At 42.6% G+C, this 23,566-nt stretch overlaps 1 protein-coding gene across 9 annotated transcripts in view; it reads right to left on the minus strand.

Moving 5' to 3' along the window:
- Positions 1–23,566, minus strand: part of STS (steroid sulfatase) — a 275,517-nt gene that overhangs the window by 111,739 nt on the left and 140,212 nt on the right. For 7 of the 9 annotated variants that reach the window (XM_053310059.1, XM_053310053.1, XM_053310058.1 and 4 more), the window contains one exon: positions 20,721–20,842. In XM_053310059.1, coding sequence (XP_053166034.1) covers positions 20,721–20,842 — 122 coding nt within the window. Of the gene's footprint in view, positions 1–19,677; positions 19,839–20,489; positions 20,547–20,720; positions 20,843–23,566 lie in introns of all 9 variants that reach the window. The other 2 variants (XM_053310056.1, XM_053310060.1) reach the window with 2 other exon arrangements.

Below are 23,566 nucleotides of genomic sequence, written 5' to 3' on the forward strand. Positions count from 1 at the left end.
TATTTCCGGGGTCACTGGTGTGCTGCCAGATGGCCTAGCAAATGGGTAGAGCTGGGGTAGTTCGCGATTTAACCTTCCTCGAACTCTTTCCCATAGTTGTCGCTGTCCACATTTGGGCAGAGGAATTTGCCAACTCCTCTGTTAGGTTCTGGTGTGACAACCTGGCAGTTGTCCAGATTGTTAACAATCAGACCTCTCAGTCTCCTAGGGTTATGGGTCTGGTTAGGGCCTTGGTCCTGCAATGCCTGCGTGCGAATATACTGTTCCGGTCCTGCCATGTCCCAGGTGTTAGGAATAATATAGCTGACGCCCTCTCTCGTTTTCAGTTAAAAAGGTTCAGGGAGTTAGCGCCCGACGCTTCCCTTCACCCGGAACCCATGCCGGTCTTTTTATGGGATCTTGGCGGGCAGAAGCTCAGCAGGCCATAGTGGCGTCTCTGGCGCCTAGCACCAGGGCGAGCTACGCAGCCAAGCTCGAAGCCTTTGCTATCTTTCAGAAGGCGGAAGGTCTTGTAGAGGTTTGGCTGGTCCCAGTGGAGCATATTCAACAGTTTTTGGTTCTCCTTCGTAGGGCGGGTAGGGCGCCGTCTACCTTAGCTGGCTACCTGGCTGCAATGGCTTTTCAGGCGCAGGTTTTGGGGGTTGCTGATGCTTCATCCGACCCAAGAGTCCGGCGCATGTTGGAGGGATGGGCTAGGGGTGACCCTAGGACCAGGGACTCTAGGCGCCCATTTACTCTAGAGTTGGTCGTTTCCACCTTGACCTGCTTGACAGGCTGCTGTTCCATCCACTGGGAGATGGTCCTCTTTCGGGCGGCGGTCTTAGTCGCCTTCTTTGGGGCCTTCCGCCCCGGGGAACTGCTCCCACGCAATGCTTCCTCTCCCAGGGATGTGTGCTTGCAGTTCTCAGATTTATCCTTTGGGGTGGGTGGAGTTTGTTTATTACTTCGCTGATCCAAGACTGATCAACGGGGTAGGGGCCATTCAGTGTGTCTGGCGGAAGTGAAGGATTCGGGTGTATGCCCAGTCACGGCCCTGAGGCACTATGTGGCACTTGGTCCTTTCTCGGACGGGTGCCTTTTTTCGCATGAGAACCAGTCCCCTCTCACCCAGTATCAATTCCTTACGGTTTTGAGGCGGGCCCTGCGGGCTGCGGGGGTGTCCTTACAGGGGCTCACTTTGCACTCATTCCAGATTGGTGCAGCTACTACTGCCACCCGCTTGGGGTTGCGGGAGTTGGAAGTGCGTAGGATAGGTCGGTGGAAGTCCGTGGTGGTCAGGCGGTATGTGCGCTGACAGCAGACAATCCTGTTCCATTTTGACCTGTTTATTTTCTTTCGGCAGGTGCTGGCGGGGCAGCGGTCCCAGTCCGAGTCCTGATGTGTGGCCACTCTCTGGTCTTTTGGGCGTTCAAACGAGCCAGCACCTCCCACTGGGGTTCCCAGCTGGGATTTGGGGGCAGCGCTTCTGTTTACTGGCTGGGCATGCGTGGCATGCTGTGGAATCAGCTGCTTCCAGCGCTGAGAGAGCATTTAGACAAGTTTCCCTCTCCCCACATTTTAGTTTTACATCTGGGGGAGAATGATTTGGGCCGGCGGACTGGCCTGGCCATCTTTCAGCAGGCCTCCGCAGATTTGGCGACGTTACGCACATGGATGCCTGGAGTCCAGATTATTTGGGTCAACTGGCTTCAGCGCAGGGTTTGGCGTGGCACTCGGTCGGGCTTAAGCTTGGAACGAGCGCGTAGGAAAGTTTCTGCGGCAATTGGAAAAAGGGTCATGGCTCGGGGGGGGCAGTTGCGCGGCTGCCGGATCTGGCTGCCCGCTTCCCCGAACTTTTTCGCCCTGATGGGGTTCATCTATCTGAAAGGGGTTGCAACCTGTATCTTCGCGGCATCCGCCAGGCTATTGCTGAAAGGCTAGGCAGGCATGGGGCAGGAAGGTCAAGCGTGGGCTAACCTTCCTTAGTGGCAGGAACAGTGCAGGCTTGGGTAAGTTGGTTTAGTTTATCGGTGAGCACCCTTGGGTACTTTAAGGTGGATTGGTCAGTCACTTCCTTGTTGCCTGTGCTGCACGGGAAAACTTCGATTGCCAAGAAACCTGCTTTGGGTCTTTGCCAACCTTTGGGCTCTGCGGTCCGGGGGGGTAAAGACCCTAAGCTGCCCAGATCCCCTCTTTCATAGGGGGCGGTTGGCTGCGAAGGAATGAGGCGGGATGTACCTGCCTCCTTCCTGAGCCAGGGTGTTTCGCCCTTTTGGCTGATGGGTAGGATGAAGGAATCCTAGCCCAAGCCTAGGTGCCCGCACTGTTTCGTTCAGGTGATTCATCACCTTTCAGTCCGCCAGGTTTTGTTGTAATTAATAAAGCGTGGCTCATTTATCCCAATACATATGTCTCTGTGTCTTCTTGGGCCTGGGTCTGGGTACAATGGCCCTTTCTGTGCAACATTCTGCTAAGTGCTTTAGGTAAAGTGTGGCGTCAAGTTGACTTCAACTCCTGGCACCCACAGAGCCCTGTGGTTTTCTTTGGTAGAATACAGGAGGGGTTTACCATTGCTTCCTCCCACGCAGAATGAGATGATGCCTTTCAGCATCTTCCTATATCGCTGCTGCCCGATATAGTGCCAACGAGGATTCGAACTTTCTGCTTGTTAGTCAAGCATTTCCCCGCTGCGCCACTCAAAGTGACTACCTAGCCTTAATTCAACATGTAGACTTCAGATAATATGTACCTTTAAGCAAGGCAAGCATTTCTAAATGACTGAAACAAATTCATGTTCAAATAGGACACAACATACAATACTTATAAAACATCGTTAAACATCCCTCGCAAGAAGTGGGTTTTTGAACTAGTACATTACTTGAAAGACCATCATTAAAACGCATGATTCTTGTATGAGAGCTCCTAGCTTAGAGATCCATCCCTAGGGGCACTAGTGTAGATTTCCCCCACAAAATCAGCCCTGAATTTTATTTTATTTTATTTGATTGATTGATTGATTATTAAATTTATATACCGCCTTTCATTAAAACAACCCAAAGGCAGTTTACAACAGAATTTAAAAAGATTGTTAAAAAGACACAAAATATTGAGCTAAAAATAGAAAACAAATCTGATTAAAAATTTAAAACAGAAGCATGAAAACAGTACAGAATAGATTTCATCATCAGAACGAAATCATCATCAGAATGAAACAGAATAGATTTCATCATCAGATCTACCACATTCCAAAATTCCAGTATCTGAATTTTAGCATTTTATGTTTTTTTTAACTTCTTGTTTGTTTATTTGAAATGGTTTTTATGCAAATGCAACTCAAATGTTAGAAACAAAACAAAACAAATTATTTATTCATTGTTTCTCCTGCTGAGAATTAGTTTCTAAATTAGTTTCCAATGAATACATTCGAATGATCTGCATTTTTAAATTCCAATTTTATTTTGAGTTCCACGGGCTTTTAAAAACTGTCACAAATGTATTTTACAATGTGACAGAATGGCTGACGTTTAAATAAAAATGAATTAGACTTTTTAAAACATCTGTGTTGATATATGATCATTCAGACCTGTCAACATTTCTCTCTCCTCACAGAACATTCCTAATTTAACTCAGGATGTCTTTAATTCAAACAGATGTTGGAAACAGTCTTTTACTGTGAAGAAGAAGATGAAAAAACACATTTCCCATTTGGGCTAAACTTTTAATCATCAAATTTTGTTATTTCAACCCAAAGCTCATTCAGTGCATAAATATAAATAATAAATGAACTCAATACACAACCCTAAATGGGCTTCATCAACAGTTTTACCACATTCTTCAGCCAAGCTTTTTATTTAGTTGGTGTTTTAATGGATACTAGCTGGCCTGGGCACAGAGTATCTGCGTCTCTAGTTTTCCCTCATTCTCAGCCCCTTCCTTTGTTCTCAGGCCCTCATTCTCAGCCCTCCCACTCCTCTCCCCACCCAATGTTTATGTCTGGCCACCTGGCCAGCTGCTTTTTCTGGCTGCCCACCACTTTCTTCCCCCCCCCTCTGCTGCCTCCCCCCGCCGCTGCTGCTTTTGCTTTTCCTCCCCGCTGGCCACCGCTGCTGCTTTCTATCTCCGCCCGCCTGCTCGCTGGCCTGTCTGTTGACCTTATGTTCCCCACCTCCATCACTTTCCTCTCCCCTTCCCCTCGCTCATGAACTCTTGTGAGAGTTGCCACACTTGGGATCAGCTACAAGTATGTCTTAGAGAATTATATATAGATAGATTTTAATCTGGTTATATGTTTTAACTGTTAAGTTCTTGGTTTGTTGTATTCTTTATTTGTTTTATGCGGTAAACCACCTAGAGACTTCTGTAGTGGGCAGTATACAAATTTATTTAATCAACCAACCAACCAATCAATCAATCAATTCTAGAAAAGGTGTCCTGTCTGTCCCTTCATGATGAAGATCTTCTTCTACTTGTTTGTAATTGATCTAAAAGGCCATGATAGGAGTAAAGGTAAAAGTGTGCTGTTGAGTTGGTGTCGACTCCTGGTGCCCACAGAGCCCTGTGGTTGTCTTTGGTAGAGTACAGGCGGGGTTTACCATTGCCTCCTCCTGCACAGTATGAGATGATGCTTTCCAGCATCTTCCTATATCACTGCTGCCCAATATAGGTGACCAGCAGGGATTTGAACCGGCAACCTCATGCTTTCTAGGCAAGTCATTTCCCGCTGCGCCATTTGGTGGCTATGATGGGAGTACTCCATCTTTTTTAAAATATAGGCTAGCTGCTTTTATTTCAGAGGACCATATTAACATTTTAGGCTGCAGTATCAGTGCAGGGCCTGGCTGGTGTGTGGTATCATTTTTGTATTTTCAGTCCTTGGTTAATACTTTCCCAGACAGAATGAAAAGCCTTAACATAAGGACAGAGGAAGCTGCCTTATACCAAGTCAGACCATTGGTCCATCTAGTTCAGTACTGTCTATACTGACTGGCAGTGGCTTTCCAAGTTTTCAGGTACAGAGGTTTCTCAGCCCTATCTGGAGATGCCAGGGACTGAAACTGGGACCTTCTGCATGTAAAGCAGCTATGACGCCATCCCCTAAGGAAACTATAATATAGCAGATAGCACTGGCATATAGTCACCCATACAAATTCAAACCAAGGCAAACCCTGGTCGGCAGAGGGAGAAATTGATATTTTCTACCACAAGATCAGCTTAATTCCCAAATATGCATTATGACAAATAGACAATTAATTATAATGTTTTCATATTTCAACACTTCAACCCATTTCCCTCTGTCAGATTTATATAGGATATAAATACCCACCATTTCCTATCCAAACCCCTTGCCTTTAAATAAACACAAAAACAAAACAAAAAAGACTCCAGTCACAGAATCACCCCAACTTCCATTTTCTATAGAAATGTCTGTTACAATGTATACACTTCCAAATACAGTTTCCAAATTACCTGGAACTTGTCATGAGTTCCCCTCTTAAATGAAGTTTCCCATCTTACCCATAATTAGTATCACATCTCTGTGATTCAGTCTAGGCCATCTGAAATTTCTCCCACATAGAACACAGCATGGTGATGAAGAGAAGGAAAGAATCATCATCTGTAAGGACCCTTAGAATGCATCTGGGTGGCAGCTTTGATGGCTACATTCAGCCTTTATGTACATATGAACACCACTTACTTTCAATAGTTACTGTGTGTCCAACATCCTAGCATCACAGTAATAGCACATACAAATATTAAGGTTCACATTTCAGTAGACTTGGTGGTAGTCTTTATTCATCTGAGGGGAAACACCTTTTTCCAAAGACAGAAGAGATTAATGAAAGCCAAAGCCAAAGAAGAGGCAATGTGTATTATAATAAATAGGCCTTTTGCACTGTTCTGTTGTGTATTAATATAAGTATAACAAATATGCTTGACATTTCACATATGAAGCTACTGTAGCATTCATTTACCATATGGCAAGGAGTACAATGAGCAAACCCTTTGGTATATCATATGCCTTGAACTCAATCTATTTAAAAATAAACTCATGAGTCAAATGAGCTGCTTCCTTCTTTCTTGCCCTTGCATGTAAGGGTCAAAATATTTAATAAACTTTATATTGGCCAATATTTACAAGTACCTATGCTTTAAAAATCAAAATTAAAAAGCCAATTAGGAAGACTGCGCTGGAGTTCTCTGATCCAGTTGGGAAGTGTTATATGCTATCCAGTTATCTTTTGCAGAGTTTGTTCAGACATTTGTCTCAAAGGGGATCCTCAAGGGGAAGAAGTCAGAAAGGGAAAAAGGGGGGAAGGAGAAGAAGAAAATGGAGTGTTGCTGAATAAACCTTTATTTAAATCCACATAAGATTTCCTTGTGCGTATGAGGGAAGAAGCTATAAAACAGGAAGCTCATTTTGGATGTAGTTTTCCTAAGAGCTGAATCAATGGAGTCAAGGAAGCCCACAAATGCTCCTGTGTCGGAGCCAGGTACTGCAGTGGCAGCTGACCAGACTTGGTCCATTGGTTCCCAAAGCTATTCGGGGGCTTGCCCTGCATTTCCCAGTCACTACCTCAACTCAAGGTGCTTGAGCCTACCAAATGACACTGGCTCTAAAGGGGCCTTTGTGCAAGAACTGAACATGGGCCCAATCAGCTAATTTCCCTATAGGGATCATTGGGAGACTAAAAAAGATTAATAACTGGTGGGGGCTCACTGGAGCTGGCATGGAAACCCCACTGTCCTCCAAAGATGATGGCAGGGTGGGAACCACTCCATCTGCAGCAATGGAGCCAATCACAGCCACAGCTGAAGAAGAAAGGGGGGAGAAGGGCACAGGCAGGGACAGGTTGATGACGGGAGGTGTGCTCAGAGCCTGCAGCCAGCTGCCATTGCAATGGGCCTGGGCCTTGTGGAGCAGGATGGAGGGGTGGAGCTCCTGGAACCAGAAGTGGGGAATCAGGGAATCATGGGAAAATGGAAATAGACCTTTAAGAAGCAAGCCATTTATTTATTTTTTATTTATTTTTTAGAAACATTTAATATACTGCCCACTCCGAAGACTCTGGGCGGTGTACAAAAATATGCAAAACAAGACAACATTGAAAATTACATTCTAAATTAAAAACTAAAATAACTAACAAAAAAGAAAAAAAAACAAATAGGTAAACTACAGAGCAAAAACCTGGTGAAAAAGAAAAGTCTTCAATAAAGATTTGAAAATCAGTAAGGAAGGCTCTAAACAAATCTGAAGGGGAAGAGAGTTCCAAAGAAGTGGGGCAGCAACCGAAAAGGCCATTTCACGGGTCCTAGTGCCCTAAACCTCTCAGAAATCAGGGACCGACAAAAGGGCCATCTGAGAAGGCCCTTTATTGCTAATGGAAGTGCGTTTATTTTCATTTCTAGCCCATTGGTCTTTTCAGAGCAATCACTGAAGGCTAAACGTATGGACTTTCAAGGATCTTGGCTTATTCATTGATTTTTAATGATTTTTAAAGTAATAACGGCTCGTTTAAAAATGTCATAACTGCTTTGTTACATGGTAGAAAGTTTTTAAAAGTTCTGGAATTGTATACCCGTTCTGTCCATCATCCCAACCCATTTGCAGGAAACTGCTTCTTGCCTTCATATATATGGAGTAGTTCCCCATTTTTTGCATCCCATGTTATAATTCTAGAATGGCTGGACAGAGAAGGATCATGCACCTTCTCTCCTTTGGTTCACAAAGCCATCACAGTAGGTTTTGCTGGGTTGGAAGAGGGAAGGAATTCTAGTGCCCCTAAACTAACTTCTAGCTGTTGACTTGCATTGACTTGCATCCATTTCTCTATTAAACTTACACCTCTTGGTTGTTAAGGCTATACATGCATAGCCCTCTCCTTAAGCTGTTTTGGGAGCTTGTGAGAAGCAGGGGAGGAGACGTTTCAGAAATCGAAGATTTTCCTGGATACATTTAGCTTATCCAGCCCCACAACTCCTTATGTAGGAACACAATCTTCCAAACTTATTCCCCACCTGTTTGGATGCCTACTATGGATTCCCCACCTGTGGATGCCTACTTTACTAACACAGAAAGCAATTTATAATTATCTAAAATTGACAGCTATTGAAAATAAGATTATTAAATGTGGTGAGATGGTTGGGTATTTGACTATTCATAGATTATATAGGGATTATTGTAATGTAATTATGCTAATAAAGGGGCATTTGAAATACAGTTTCCCCTTCTCTTTCTTGAACTTCTTCAACATATCTGTGTGGTAAAAAGATGGCACAGAAAAAGTTCAAATTTTTAAAAAGCTTCACCCTGTACTACAGTGAATATGGGTTTTCTAGACTTTTTCAAAATTATACTACGGACATGCTATAACACCATTCAACTGACAATTTCTAAATTAGATTATCTATTTCCGAACTTTCCCCCAACTCAATGCTTTGGTTGCAAGGAAATTGTATTTTCCTTACACACAAAGGGAAACTTGCTGGAGCTGAATGCATGTGAATACCCAGACCCTGTGCATTTCTGTTACGAATGAGTGTTGTGTTACCTGCAGTTTGAATTTACTGACTAGTAGTTGTGATATCCATAGTGATACTCTCAGCCTTCTCCACTTGCCTCCACCATTTTTGAACTTAAAAAAAAAAATATGTATTCTTATAAAAGCAATGACACATACTGTAAAACAGGGAAATAAAACCTATTTATGTTTTCTCCTTTAATAAAACAGCAGTTTGCTTTGTAGAGAAGAAATCTTGATTCATTACATAAATCCAGATATATGGTTGCTAGGAAAATCAATTGCCTTGGCATTTATCAGTATCACAAAAATGTTTTTATTAAGAGTATTAAAATAATGCTAGACTTATTGGGTCTTTATGCTGCTTAGTTGTTCAAAAGAACATATACAAGACACAAAGGAATGTATTACACAGTCCTACTTAGTATCGTTCCTGTTTGTTTATATTATTTTTCATCTGAAATGGAAAGAAAAAGAACCTTAGAAAATGTGATTCAGTGGCCAGATACATTTGTGTAGACTAATTTGCTCCAATATGACTACAACTCCATAAGTGGTCATTAAACGACCCCCTGAGTTTGAATGATGCAAATGTCCCACATAACCACAGATCTGTTCTTTGTCGGGTGACTGCTCTCCTTGTAATGAAGTTGTCAAAGCAATATCATTTTTAATAACTCTGATTCATAGACCAATAAAGTCCCAGAGCTTTTGCTCATGGTATTTTAAAACACTACTCCTTTATTTTAATTTTTCAACCATAATAGCAAAATTGCATCTGAGGCCAGGGAGATGCTATTCTGGGGTTGTCAGAAGCAGAACTTAAAAATGCTCCTGTACCCTTTTAGAGTTATGTTCAGAGGAGATTCCACTCCACTGCAGTTTCTTCCCATCACACAGCACTGGGATAAGAAAATGTATACTTTGTGAAATTCTCCTGCCTATGCAGCTGATTAAAGGTACAGCAGATCTGTCACAGTCTGTACTTGAAAACCTTGTTCTATATAACAGGAGCAACAGATTGTCTGTACATCTATATTCTGAATTTCTAATATATGTAGAACAATCTACACTGAAATTTCAAAAGGAGAACAATTAAAATGATGAAAGTGCATTAGAATAAGTTTAATTATACAAACACATTAATACCTTAGTTTTCTGTTCCCTACTTGGTGGGCTTTTCCACATTTAGCACAGATCTGTTTCCATTCTAATAGCAGCAACTTCAAAATGGTTGGTTCTAATGCAAATTGTCATGTTCCAAAGCAAACACCTCTGCACAAACCTGAAAAAATGAGGACCTGATGATCTCCAACACATGGTTTCCTCTCAGACCATCCCCTATAGTGCAGTCTGAAGGGAAAGGCAGGTGAGGAAAAGAGATAAAAGGGATGCGGTCAATGGGTTCCAGCCTGGAGGTGGGATTGAGGGAAGCACCAGTGAAGCAAAAGAGCCATGAAGGGCAATGACAGGACAAAGGTGGAATTGGAGCCAGCAGCAGGCATGTGGGATTATTATTATTTATTATTATTATTTTTACATTTATATCCTGCTCTTCCTCCAAGGAGCCCAGAGCAGTGTACTACATACTTGAGTTTCTCCTCACAACAACCCTGTGAAGTAGGTTAGGCCGGAAGAGAAATGACTGGCCCAGAGTCACCCAGCTAGTAACATGGCTGAATGGGGATTTGAAGTCGGGTCTCCCCGGTCCTAGTCCAGCACTCTAACCACTACACCACGCTGGCTCTGGATGATGGCACGCTGGATGATGCTAGTGGCAGAGGGCAGGGCAGAGCAGGGCAGGGCAAGGCAGGGCAGTGCCCCGCGGTGCACTGCCTGAGGTTGTCACCTCATTTTGCCTCACAATAGAGGCACCCTTGCATTTAATTTTATAAGAGGAAACCAGTGATGGCCATTGCATGCTGGTTGAAATGGCACATCTGCCAGTTATTTGGTGCTCATGAAGAACTAAAGTTATACACTTCTCATACACAGTGTACCACCATTTTATCACAATATTGCATGGGGCAGTTAGGACAAGCTGCCTTTCACTGCACAGTTTGATAGTATTTAAATCATGCAGTGAGGGGAAGTTTGGAGAAATTGTCACTCCCATCCAAGTGTGTGGTGGAACATGCGCCCACCCCATGTGATTCTGAGGGGCTGGCTTCCAGGGCAGCCTTGGGAAGCTGTTCTATGTGAGTCCTGAGAGAACTGCTCCACCACATAGTGGGTCTTAAGAGACATTGCAGGTCTCAAGATCATTAAGTTCATTTGGACTGCATTAAGTTCATGTGAGTTCCACTCTCTTTGGGGTAGTAGACTGATAGCAACTACAGGCCTGTATTCTAAGCTGAGCAAGAAGCTTCTAAAGCTTGGGAATTGTGTGTTAAATTGTACAGTAAATCTTCAATAGATCTGATAAAGGATGGCCCAGTTTGGATGATATATCTGCTAGCCTGTCCTAATCACCACTGCTTAATCATGGCCTAATAGCCTAAATACTAGTTTTCCCATGTGTTGACAGTACAGATAAATCACCAGATGAATCCCTGCATTATTAGGTGGTGGTGGGATACTACATGGGGGAAGGTGGGAGATGTGCACCCTCTTCTCCCCCACATAATAAATACCAGGTAGCTGATGTATCATCCTGGCTGGCCCTATATTTGAGACATTAAAAGTAAGTGATCTTAAGCACACTTACCTGGAAGCAAGATCTACTGAATATATGGCTGTCACTTTATAAACTGTTGAGCGCTATCATCGCACTCTATAATGTTTCATAGAACTCACTAGTGTCCTGATGTGACAACATTCCACATTTCCTTAGCAACAACAAATTGCTAAGAGAATGTCTTCTTCACTGTGAAACACACCGCCCATTGAGATCATCTGGAGAGCTTCGTCTGCAGTTGCCACCAGCTCGTCTGGTGGCTACTCGGGGACAGGCCTTCTCCATTGCTGCCCCGAGGCTTTGGAACACACTTCCTGATGAAATAAGGGCCTACTTATCTCTTACAAATTTTAAAAGGGCAGTCAAGACGCATTTGTTCACCCAGGCTTTTAATTAGATACTGTTTTAATTGTGTTTTAATAGTTTTAACTTTTTAATTTTAATTGTTGAAATGTTTTAATCTTTTATTGGCTGTTTTTATTGTCCTGTAAACCACCCAGAGAACTTGCATTTTGGGAGGTATATAAATGTATTAAGCAAACAAACGAATGGGGCAGGGGCAGAGGCAAAGAAGGAATCAGTGGTGAGTGGCAAGGAAACATAAAACATCATGGTATTAAGATGTAGCTGAGTTCTTACCAAGAGTAGGTATGTGGATGCCACTTTTAGAAGCAGCCACATGTTTCATTTAGTTTAATCTATAGCCCATCTTGCTGTATAAAATACATTCAAGATTGAGTACAATTTTTAAAAAATCATATTCCAACAAAATCATATTCCAACAACATTTACAACAGTGCAGCAGAATTTTACACACACACACACACACACACACACACGGCTTCCTTTCAAAATATCTACATGATTGCTTAAACAACACTGTATTTATTATTCTTCTGAAAGTGGACAGTGATAGGGTTGAGTGTACCCCTTTGGAGAAGCTGTTCTGTTCTACAACCTGGACATCACAACCAAAAAGGCCCCATCCCCATGGAAGCCTGCTGAATCCCTTAAGTCCACCTGCCTCATCTAGGGGCACCATTAGGCACAGACCTGGGGGCCAGGTCCATGTGCCCACTCTCCTAGAGGGCCCCATGATTTTTCCCAAGGGTAAAGAAGGATCTCTTGTATATTTCTGGAATGGCTTGTTCTAGAGTTCTGAAATTTGGCACAGATGTAGGACAGGTTAAAAGGACGGTATGTATCAATTTTTAAGCAGAACAGTTAATCCACTGATTTTTTAAAATGATTTTTTATTTTAAAAAAAATTCAAAAAGTCCTATAAATAGCTTGTTCCATGGCAGAAAATTACAAAAACCTCTGGAGCTTAAGCCCCACACCTTTAGACCAATTCCACCTCCATGTGGAGGAATCTGCGCATTGCCTTCATTAAAAAGGGTAAATATCACCCTCCTTTTCAGTTCCTTTTATATTTCCAGAATGACTTGGCCTAGAGCTCTGAATTTTGGCTCAGGTGTAGGTAGTTTAGCAGGACTCTATATAATGATTTTGAAGTAGATTAGTCAATGTGTTCATTTTAAATATATTTTTGACTCCAAAAAATCAAAGTGCTGTAGTGGCTTGTTTTGTGGAAGAAAATTACAAAAATGTCTGGAGCTGAAGCCTCACCCCCATGCCCCATGATTTCATCATTCCACCCCCATGAGAAGAAATCTGCCCTTCGCCTTAATAAAAAAAGTGCAACATGCCTACCCCACTTCTTGCCCAACACTTTATATTTCCAGAATAGCTGGGCTTAGAGTTCTGAAATTGGGCACACAGGTAGTCCAAGATGGTAGGACTCTGTGTATTTTTATTTTAAGGAAATTGATCAATACTGTGATTTTTAATTATGTTTCCCTACTGTAGTAATACATTACTACTGCAGCAATACATTACTATATTACTACTACTGCAGTATATATTATGAATGGTCAAGAAGCTATATGAAGAGCTTGCATAGCCTCCCCCACCCAACTTCTCAAATCACTTTGCCCCAGAACTGTGGGTTTGTGGTGAAATGTATATATATGGAGAGGATGCTTATTTTGTAAGGGGAGGGAGTAAGTTTTTTTCAGTCCAAGGTCCAAAACTATCTAGCTACACCCCTGGCCTCATCCCTGATAGTGATAGGACATGATGAAGGGCCTCAGTATCAGAATGCAGGTCACAGGCAGGTTCATACAGTAGGCAGTTCTTGAGATTGCCTGACCCCAAGCCATTTAGAGCTTTAACAACAACAACAACAACAACAACAACAACAAATGTTAATTGACCTGGAAAAAACATGGCAAACAGTGAAGCATGCTACCATCAGATCTGATGACCATGTTCTGGACCAATTAAAGGGCCATCTTTGAAACAACCCCCGGTAAAGACCATTGCAATAATCCAACCACAAAGTGACTCAAGCTTGAATGCCTGGACTACGTTTGGCATCATGTCTACTAGAGCTATATTTTATATTCAGTGCTTTTATCCTGATGTCTTGGCTTACAAAATACCTTCAAGTAGAAAGGCATAAGTTTATGCTATTATTTTCTTATAACTTATCAAAAGCACTTTATAGTATCAGGTAGGTGTCTAGATAGCAACTGAAAAACCGTGAAGAAAACAACAACAAAAACACCATAGAGGTGGTTGCTATGAATACCCACAGCAATGCAGATAAAATCAACCATATATAAGAGTCAGCAAGCTTTAAGAATTGCAAAGAGCCCTTTTCTATACAACTGTAGCATGCTGGAGAAAGATAAGCAGTGTAGAGGACCTTTTGGTACCTTGAGAATTTTCTTTAAGAATGTTCTTCTATTGTGCCCAGAGAAAAGGTATTTGTGAAGACTGGTACTGGACAAGAGAGCAGTCAGTCAGATTTTCTCTGGAGACCAGCAGCATGAAAGAGGCATGAAATATGTCTAACCACTTGCCTGTGCTTGCCAAGCACAGCAACCTGCAAATATCTGGCATCAAACTACTGCATCATGTGAAGAAATGCAAGTGGACAATGCAACATCAGTGAAGAACAGCAGACTCTGCAATTGGAAGTCCATGGCATCTTGCCAAAAGCACCGAGAAGAGCACTGCACTCTACAAAGAAGCATCTCACTGAGCTCAGAAGGGATGTCTGAAGAACTCTGTCTCTTTTGTGCCACAAATGATTCCCACAGTGAGCAAAGAAATAAAAAAGAGTGACACCTATAATTTATTTTATTTTTTGCTGTGTTCCCCATGACAGGCTAGATTTTCCTCCCCATTTTCCAATTCCAGGATTCCTGCCCTTCTGGTTCTTCATCCCTTGGATCGGTGGGCATTAACAGAGTCTCCTCTACTTCTGTATCTGCAAAATTCTTAGCCGGTGATGAAGACATTCATCTACCAACACTGGTGGTGTTGGGTTTTTTTGGTTGCTTTTTTAAAGTCTTCATAGTCTTCAGTCTAGATGAGAGAGAAATGAAAATTCCTAGTGGAAGAAGTATGATGGAAGGGCATTTGATCAGCCATAAAACTCAAGGAGAGGAGGGGATCCTGTGCCAGGTTCTGACCCACCTAGCAAAAGAAAAGTTAAAATCCCAAATCCTTTTCACACAGGATCTCCTCCCCTTGAGATTTTGGGCTGAAAAAAGACTCCTTCCGTCACAAGTAGCCTCCTCATGGCAGAAAATAATCAATTTCCCCCTTCCTAGAGTCTGCTACATTAGAGTAGACAGCAAGGCCTAGCAATCTTCAGTCAACATGCTCACCTCAGCAAAAAAGGCAGTAGTGTGTTTAGCTTCCATATATGCTTCCAAAGAGCTGGGAATGGAACAACTGTGTGAATGAAAGCTAAGGAAAGATATACAAATGACAGAGAAAGGCAATCTACACATATGGACACAGTTCCATATGTGTGTCATTTTCATATGTTTGACATTTTTTGGCACAGAGTGCTTCCACAGTATTAAAAATCAACCCTTTCTGCAAGTGTCAGTGCTAGGTTAGTCTGGAACTTAGCACCACTGTTGCATCTCACCAGAGCTTCATTAGTCAATGCTTTGTAAGATAGGATATCAGCCAATGAGTGCAGATAGGGAAACCTTCACATTTCTGAGCAGACAGAGCTCTCACACAGTGAATAAAATGTTTAGCCAGGTTCTCAGGTGGCTACAAGCATCAGAATGAAGTGGTGGAAAGCTGAGGCGATAGAACAAACAGAATTATTCATTTATATAAAAGATTTCGACCTCAGCTTTCAGTCATGGAAGCTCATGGTTTGTGCTGCAGCTCATAAAACAATACATACATACAATTAACAGAACTAAAATTTAAAACCTGACAATAAAAAAGAAGCTGCTTTAAACAGAGCTGACCATGGAAATCTAGTTCAGAACTGATAATGTTGGCTGAGATCCTAACCAAATTTATTCAAAAGAGTCTCACTGAAATTAAACGTTATGTCATGCCTAACTTGTCCTTTTAATTTCAATGTGATTTCCTCAAGTATATTTAGTAGGAAGTATATCTATGCATGAATGTGAAATCCGACCCCACAAATGTTGGTTTGGGGTCCTTTGGACTCTTCTCTATTTCAGGATCGGAGTTGGGATTGTGATCAGGGTCGGACAATCTTTAGAAACGTTTTCAAAGTAACTGTGGATACCCACTGAACCCAGAAGAAAAGTGCAGGGGAAGTGATGTAACTCCAGAGAATTGCATGAGAAACCTGGAAGTCAGCATCTGCTTGTTTGTGAGTTAATAGACTAAAAAACTTAAAAAAATATGTTTTTTTAAAGACTGAGATATGCACAAGCAGGTGGGCCGATAAAGGGCAGATGATGTGTTTTTCTCCCCAGCCACTCTCTCTTAAAAAAGAAAGAGCAGACTCCTGCCCCCATTTGGAGCTTCAGAAAGCTCTGAATTTTTCCAAATTTCTGGATTCAACATGCAGAGTATGTGCTCTACCACTGAACTACAGCCTCTCCCATATTGTTGCTTGCCTGCATTAAACATTGCCTTTCCCCCTGACGTGTAAGTTTTCTCCTCCTAGAGACAAAACTCCCTCTTTCTATTCTTTCAGTCTGATATATGTGTAGACACAGCCTTAGTGGAAACTTTAAAGGATCAAGTGTATTCAGCTATTATTTGAGCATTCCCAATTGCTGCACAGCTTTTTCATAGTAATTAAGCTTGTTTCATTTCATTTCATTCACCTCATTTTCCCATAGTCATCAATTAAGCCTGTTCCATTTCATTTCGTTTTCATTTACTTCACTACACTATTTGTAGCTGACCGGAGCATGTTGAAGGCTCACAGTTTTTCACTGTGACCACCAACAGATCTAAAACGCAGCAGTGCATGTTGTCATCACTTTTGAATAAGTATTTGCGCTTGCAGAGTAATAACTTGAGAGCTAAGTAAGGCATCTCTTGGAATGAGAAACATATTGCTATATAAACAGACCTTGAACACCCAAAACCCATGATTTAACCTTTGGTGCACAATCAGTGGCGTATCTAGGGAAAATAGCGCCTAGGGCAAGCACTGAAATTGCGCCCCTGTCCAAACATCTGACACCCATCTTTCAGATAACTTTACCATAATATCAGTTCAAAAATACAAGTCAAGCTCGTTAATCTATTAACAAATTATGGAACTTAGATGCCACACTGCTAGCTAGAAAAAGCAGAATTATATATATATAGAGAGAGAGAGAGAGAGCGAGAGAGAGAGAGAGAGAGAGAGAGAGAGAGCATATGTAACTATAAAACTTGGAGACGAATGAACACGAAATAAGAAAAAATATGCAAATTTGCAGAGTCTGTATTTTCTTGGTACAGAATCTGGGTCGCTTGAGCTGAGAATTTTAATTTTTTCACAGAGCACATTCTTAACAAGCTATGGCAGAGCTAATCGTACATTCTCCATAGTTTTTCAGTAAAAGGCCTATTGAGGGACTGAATCTCTAGGTAGAAATCTACTTAGGAATTCTGTATATTCTGAATCCTTCACTATGTACAGTAATCTTCCTTCCTTCCTCTGTACTAGAGGGTTGCCTTGCATTTTTTTTTTTTACATCAAGCCAAAAGGCATCACAAGTTATATAACTGGACCTTTCCATAATAATACTTTTCAAGTGGACATTAACAGAATCACCATCTTCAGGAGAGAAGAAAAAGGAAGTAGATCTAAACTTTAAGTGGTGTTAAAAATGCTTAGCCTACTAGTGACACAGAACTGAGAAATGCAGTGCTATTCCAATTCAGTAATACTACTTTTTGGCTTGGTTCACCAAATGAAAAATATCTCACAAAGAAACACAGTGCTTGGGAGGGGGTAAAGAAAAGTGACCAAAGTTAAGCTGAAGATCAGAAAGAATCCATTGCTGTCTGGATGTGTGTGTGTGTGTGTGTGAGAGAGAGAGAGCACATTTTGGAAAGACATGTCTGGATAGCCACCTCAAAAAAACCTCTCATCAAATCCAAACAAATCTCTTCTTTACTTCTTTTCTTCCTTCCTTCACAGTATTCCCCCCTCCCTCTCTCTCCTTCCTTTTTCTGCACTCTCTCTTTCTTTCTTCACTGCCTTCCTGCCTCTTTCTCTCTAACTCTCCCTTCCTTTCACAGCTCTCTCTCTCTCTCATGTGTGTATATGTATATGTGTGTGTGTGTGTGTGTGTGTATACACACACACACGCACACGGCAAGGCTAGGCAGATAAAGTTTCTCCAGTCCAGCTTTTACAGATCTCCCTCAGAACACTACAATTCTCAAATATTTGCAAGACATTCTAGCAAACTGAACAGAAATTTACTCCATGGAAGACATTTGGGAACAGGTTGCAAGGATAATGTGCAACTTTTCATTTTTCTTTAAACACACAATGCTGTCTCTGGTTGCATTCTCATAATCACAGCAATACTAAAGGACTACCAAGCCCCTTGGAGCTCCACTCACTGTTGGCCACACTACTATAGTTCTTCAGCTACTTGGGAAATTACAACAATTAACATCCATGCATCAAAACTTCAGTTTGTTGACTGCTAAGCTTAAAAGAAGCAGATTTGACTATCAGAAGGGTTTCTGTGAACTGGAAGTTCTCAGCAAGCGAGTAACACAAGGGATGGGAGAAAGATCCTTTTGGTGGTAGCCCCTGGATCTCTTTATAATTACCACCACAATATTATTTTGACAGTAAGTGCCACAGGGATTTTGTGTAAGAAAACAAGTGCAGATTTTTCTCAAATAGGGTCCTAAAAACAAATCGTTTTGCTTCATGCATCCCTACTGAAACAGAAGAAGAAGCCATAGGGGAAAAACAGCTCAGTCCCCCTCCTCAATACCCCACACATCAATGCAAAGTTCCCAATCAGAACTCTCTTTCACTCACACACAGATAATATAGAAGGGTTGGTTTTTTAAGTGAGAGAGGCTCTCCTTCCCCCAAACTCTCCTCAGAAGTCTGTTTTGCCGAGTCACGTGCATTACGTTTCACAAGGCAGGCAAGTCTCTCTTTCCCTCTCCTCTGCTCCCCACCCCATACCCCCCCTTTCAACATTAAAATAAAAGGGAAAAAGACCTGCTCGTTCCCCAACCCCCCACTCCAACGCCAAACGCTTGATTCAGCCTGTGATCGACACCCTACACCACACCAGCTCCTCCAAACTCCAGGGAAATCACTGGGTCTGAGGGCTGCAAAGCGCTGGGGAGAAAAACTCTTGTCTCGCTCTCAACAGCACACAACTGGATTCAAAAGCCCACAGCCACAGAACACACAAGGCATGGGGAATCCTCCTTCCTCAGCCAGCTGGCTAACAGAGGGTGCCCGAAATACTGCATTTGGCGGAGTTGGGGGGTGTCACGAACGCACCCTCCCTTTTGAAATGGGCAACAGTTTCTGGGATCCACCAATGAAGGAACCCTCCTTTTCTCAATCGGGCAGGGATTGCTCACTTGGCTTTGTGGAAGAGGGGATAAGGATGTCTAATTGTGAAGAGGCACTTCCAACTACAGCATTGCCCAGAAACTCTCTTCTGAGGCTCTCCAGCTTCCACAGCCCCACCAGTCACTTGATTCCAGTGCGCGTGCAGTCCCGAGGCGCCCAGCAGGTGTGGGGGTGGGGGGCTGCCTAACATGTACACACAGGCAGGGACACAGGCAGGTAGCCCTAGGGACAAAGGAATGGAGTGGAGCCATTTGCAGCCAACGGGTGCTGCAGCTCTCCATCAACAAATCGGCGCCCTAAGCCTTGTTCGACAGGGCAGCGCAGTTTAAACAGGACTGGAGCCGAGGAGAATTAGAAGTCCATTACAAGTTAAATGCTATCTATTCACACATGCTCAAAAAGATGCAGGAAAACTAGGCAAGCAAAATGTTTGAAAGAATCTCATCATGCTCTGCTGTTGCGCCCCAGCCTCCACTCCGCCCCGGCAGCAGGTCTCTGTGTCCCACCCTGCTGCTTGCTCTCCCTCCCATTGCAATGCCCGCCCCGCCCCCCTTTGTGATCTTTGCCCATCTCCTCCAACTTACTGGAGTGTGTATACTAATGCAGCCAGTGCCCACTGGGCAAAAACAGGAACAAAAACGGCAACACACAGGCAGCAGCCAGCAGCAGCACACGAACAGCATGCAGTGACGATGCAAATGCTCAGCCCAGCAGTTGTTGCTCCTCTCCTGAATCCACGTGGTCTCTGCAGAGATGTACAGTGCAGCGCTGATTGAACCGGCAAGAGCACGCTCACCGCCAGCCAATGGGAGCACCTACCCGCTGCCGCGCACTGCCTAGAGATCTCGCAAGTGCACTGCTACTGCGGTGTGGGGGTGCAGGTGCCAGGTCCGCCACAACCCGGGCACCCTGGAGCCGGAGGGAGACACCGCCGCCCACCCAGAATTTTCTGGGGGAATTTTTTTTAAAATTGTGATGGTGGGGCTTTTGTGGGGCATGGCACTGTTTCCCCATTCCAGTTGCGCCTAGGGCACATGCCCTGCCTGCCTCACCCTGCATATGCCTCTGTGCACAATCCAGTGGTCATATCAGGATGAAAGATTCCTTTTAATTGTAAGAAGCCTTTTTCAGATCTGTGACTTTGCCCTAGCAATTAGTCCCTTTGTACTTTCTCTCTCTCAAAATTTGAAAAACACCAATGCTATTCAGCAAACACTCCTAGGCTAGGTGGGTCTGTTCAGTATAAAGCGGTTTCCCATGGCCTAGTGGCTGTGAATGTTATAAAGGAGTGGATGTCTTGTGGTGACACAAATACAGGCTCAACATAACAGACTCTCACCAACGTTTTTAAACTGAATCCTAATAGCAGACACTTTAGCATTGTGATACTACAGACCTTTGTGGTACTGCATCAAATTAATTCTCTTATATTAAATTGTTTCCTTGGTAGTAACTTGCTTTTTAAAAAGATAAAAGAATAAAAGAGATAAAAAGAATAAGAATAAGGGTTAGACACTTCAAGCAATTTATTTGTAACCATAGCCCAAGGCTGCCCCCCCCCATTCTTTTCAAGTTGCAATAATCATTACATGAAATATTTAAAATGTGCACGGGCATTTTTACTTACTGTTTCCTGGATGCCAGCGCACTGCATTTAAATATGCATTGCAGTAATGGAAGAGAAATTCATGCTTGGATTGGAGAGCAATGCCTTGAAGCAAGGGCATCAGGTCATGTCCATCAATAATTCTGAATAAGAAAGCATTTCAAAGTGAGATAGAACAACCCATAGGTTTCCTGTTTGAAAAGAAACTATGAACATTCATTTATTCATTCATTCCCACAAATATCATTGCACGAAGAACAGTATTAATGTCTGCACATTACATGGTAGCAAACCCGAGTTTCACACTGAGTATGCCAATCCTGGCTTCCTCATTAGTGTACACCTGTGATTTATAGGTTCATGTTGGAGGGAGAAACATCAATAACTTGTGCTACACTGATGACACCACTTTGATAGCTGAGAATGCAGATGATTTGCAAGCTCTAGTAATGAAAGTCAAGGAGCACAGTGAAAAAATGGCACTAGAACTAAATGTAAAGACTAAACGAATGACAATGGGTACAGCAACCAGCCTCAGATTGATAATGAAGACATTGAAGTGGTGGCTCGCTTCTGCCTTTTAGGATCAACCATCCAGCAGTCAGGAAATACACCACAGACTAGCACTTGGTAGGGTTGCAATGAAGGCCATGGAAATGATATTTAGATGCCATGACGTGACTGTACCTACAAGATTAGAATTGTTTGGACAATGGTTTTTCCCATGACACTCTATGGGTGCGAAAGCTGGACTTTGAAGAAGCAAGATAGAAAAAGTATTGATGCTTTTGAAATTTGGTGCTGGAGAAGACTTTTGAGGATACCATGGACAGCCAGGGGTGGGGGAGAAAAGGATCATAGAACAAATCAATCCAGAATTTTCACTTGAAGCATATATGACTAGGCTCAAACTATCATACTTTGGAAACATTATGAGAAGACCCAGTTCCCTTGAGAACTTCATAATGCTGGGGAAAATTGAAGGAAAGAGAAGAGAACAACCAGCAGCAAAGTGGATAGACTCAATTACGACAACAATGAATGCACCATTGAGAGACCTTAAAGGCCTAGTTGAAGACAGATAATCCTGGAGAATCTACCTTTGTGGTCGCTAGGAGTCGACTCCGACTTGACGGCACTTAATCAATCAATGATTCATACATTTATAAATATGTTTCTCATTCACAGAATACATTTTTAGCTGGGTTTTTTCCCCCTTCCAGATTCTGCTGCAGCTGAAGCACCTACTGTAAATAAGGAATTACTGTAAAGAATTGGCAGTTGTGCTACTGCATTACCCTAAGTTCTCCCATTCATGACAATGGGGATAAATATGGTAACACTGCTAATGCAACCACCAGTTCTCTAAATCAGTGTCTCTGCTTCCTGGTCTGCAGCAGGCATGCTGTAGGTCCCACCATCACCCTTAGACTGGGCATCTGGTCAGTAACAATAATAATGGCTGACATGCCTTATAAGGGAAGAGCAAGAGGTCTGCCCTCACAAGGAATCAGGAAACTAACAGTGTGCGGGGAATGGATCTCCCTCTGCCCACTCAGTACTAGAAACCAAGCCTCACACACAACTAGTTCTTGCTCCATCCACATATGGCTGTGTTTCATGTCAATATTAATAAATACTAGCTGGGACGGTCACAGAGCATCTGCACCTCTGCCGGCCTGCCTCACCCCCTCCGGCCACAGTTTCTGGCCAGCTTTCAAGCTGGCCCATCCCGTCCTCCTGCTTACTGAGTGCTCCCAGTCGCCGGCCCGCCACCACTGCCTGCTCATCCCAGCAGCCGTTTTGTCCCATCCCCGCCGCTAGTGTGGCAGCTGCTCACAAAGTCTTGCGAGAGCTGCTATGCATGGAATTAGCGACAGGTACGCCTAGGGGAAATAAATATATAGATACTCCTAAAAATGTAACAAAGCAGGGAAAATACTACTTTCGGTATTCACAAAACCTGTTCTCCTCCAGTGTAACAGACATGATCTGGGAAAATTTGTGGCATGTTTTCACTATTATGTCACTACAAACACACAGCACCTGTTTAGTCAAGAATGATCAACTGATTGAGTTTGTTCCAGAATTTGTCTAGAATGTACTAAGTAGATTTATTTGTTAGTAAGCTCTATTGAACTCTGAATAGACATGCATTGGAGAATTGGCTGCATTTTTAGTTAAACCTGGGTCCTTGTTTGTTTATTTAAAAGATGTATAAGCTGTCATTCATGGCAGCTTTCAACAACTAAAAAAACATAATGAAACACAATAACAAATAATATGTATGGTCCTTCTACATTTTTTGTTTCCCCTCCTCTCACTATGACATTGAGTTAGGAAAACATATGACGTCATGCAATTTCCTGTTCACATTATTGGCTGCAGTTGTGGTGTGGGGAATTGCATGATGTGGTGATGTGACATTACCTATTTTGGTAACTGGAGTGAGAAGAGAAACAAGATGCACAACCTTCTTTTGGGCAGCAAACATACATTTACCAAAAATTCTAGAGAATATGGTTGGAACTGAAATTTCTCCAAAGTAAATTTGAAAGAGAATTTCACAGTTTCTTCCAAAGAGAAACAACAGAGAATGTTCTCAGCTGGTTTCTCCACATCCCTGCTAGAGACATCCCTTGATAAAAACTAGTCAGTAACAATGACTAGTCAGTGTCTAGTCAGTGAGATATTGGGGGCAATTCTGAACCTGTAAGCTGTGTGGGAAAAACACTATAAGTGGCCCCAGTGTTACAGAAATATTTAATAAGAATTTATGTATATGATTTAATTAATTACTTGCATGAAATGCTCACTGGAAGGAAAAGAGTCCAATTTTGAAATACATGTTATTGTTACTGATATTA

Source organism: Hemicordylus capensis, chromosome 3 (assembly GCF_027244095.1).
Source record: "Hemicordylus capensis ecotype Gifberg chromosome 3, rHemCap1.1.pri, whole genome shotgun sequence".
NCBI classification, from domain to species: Eukaryota; Metazoa; Chordata; class Lepidosauria; order Squamata; family Cordylidae; genus Hemicordylus; species Hemicordylus capensis.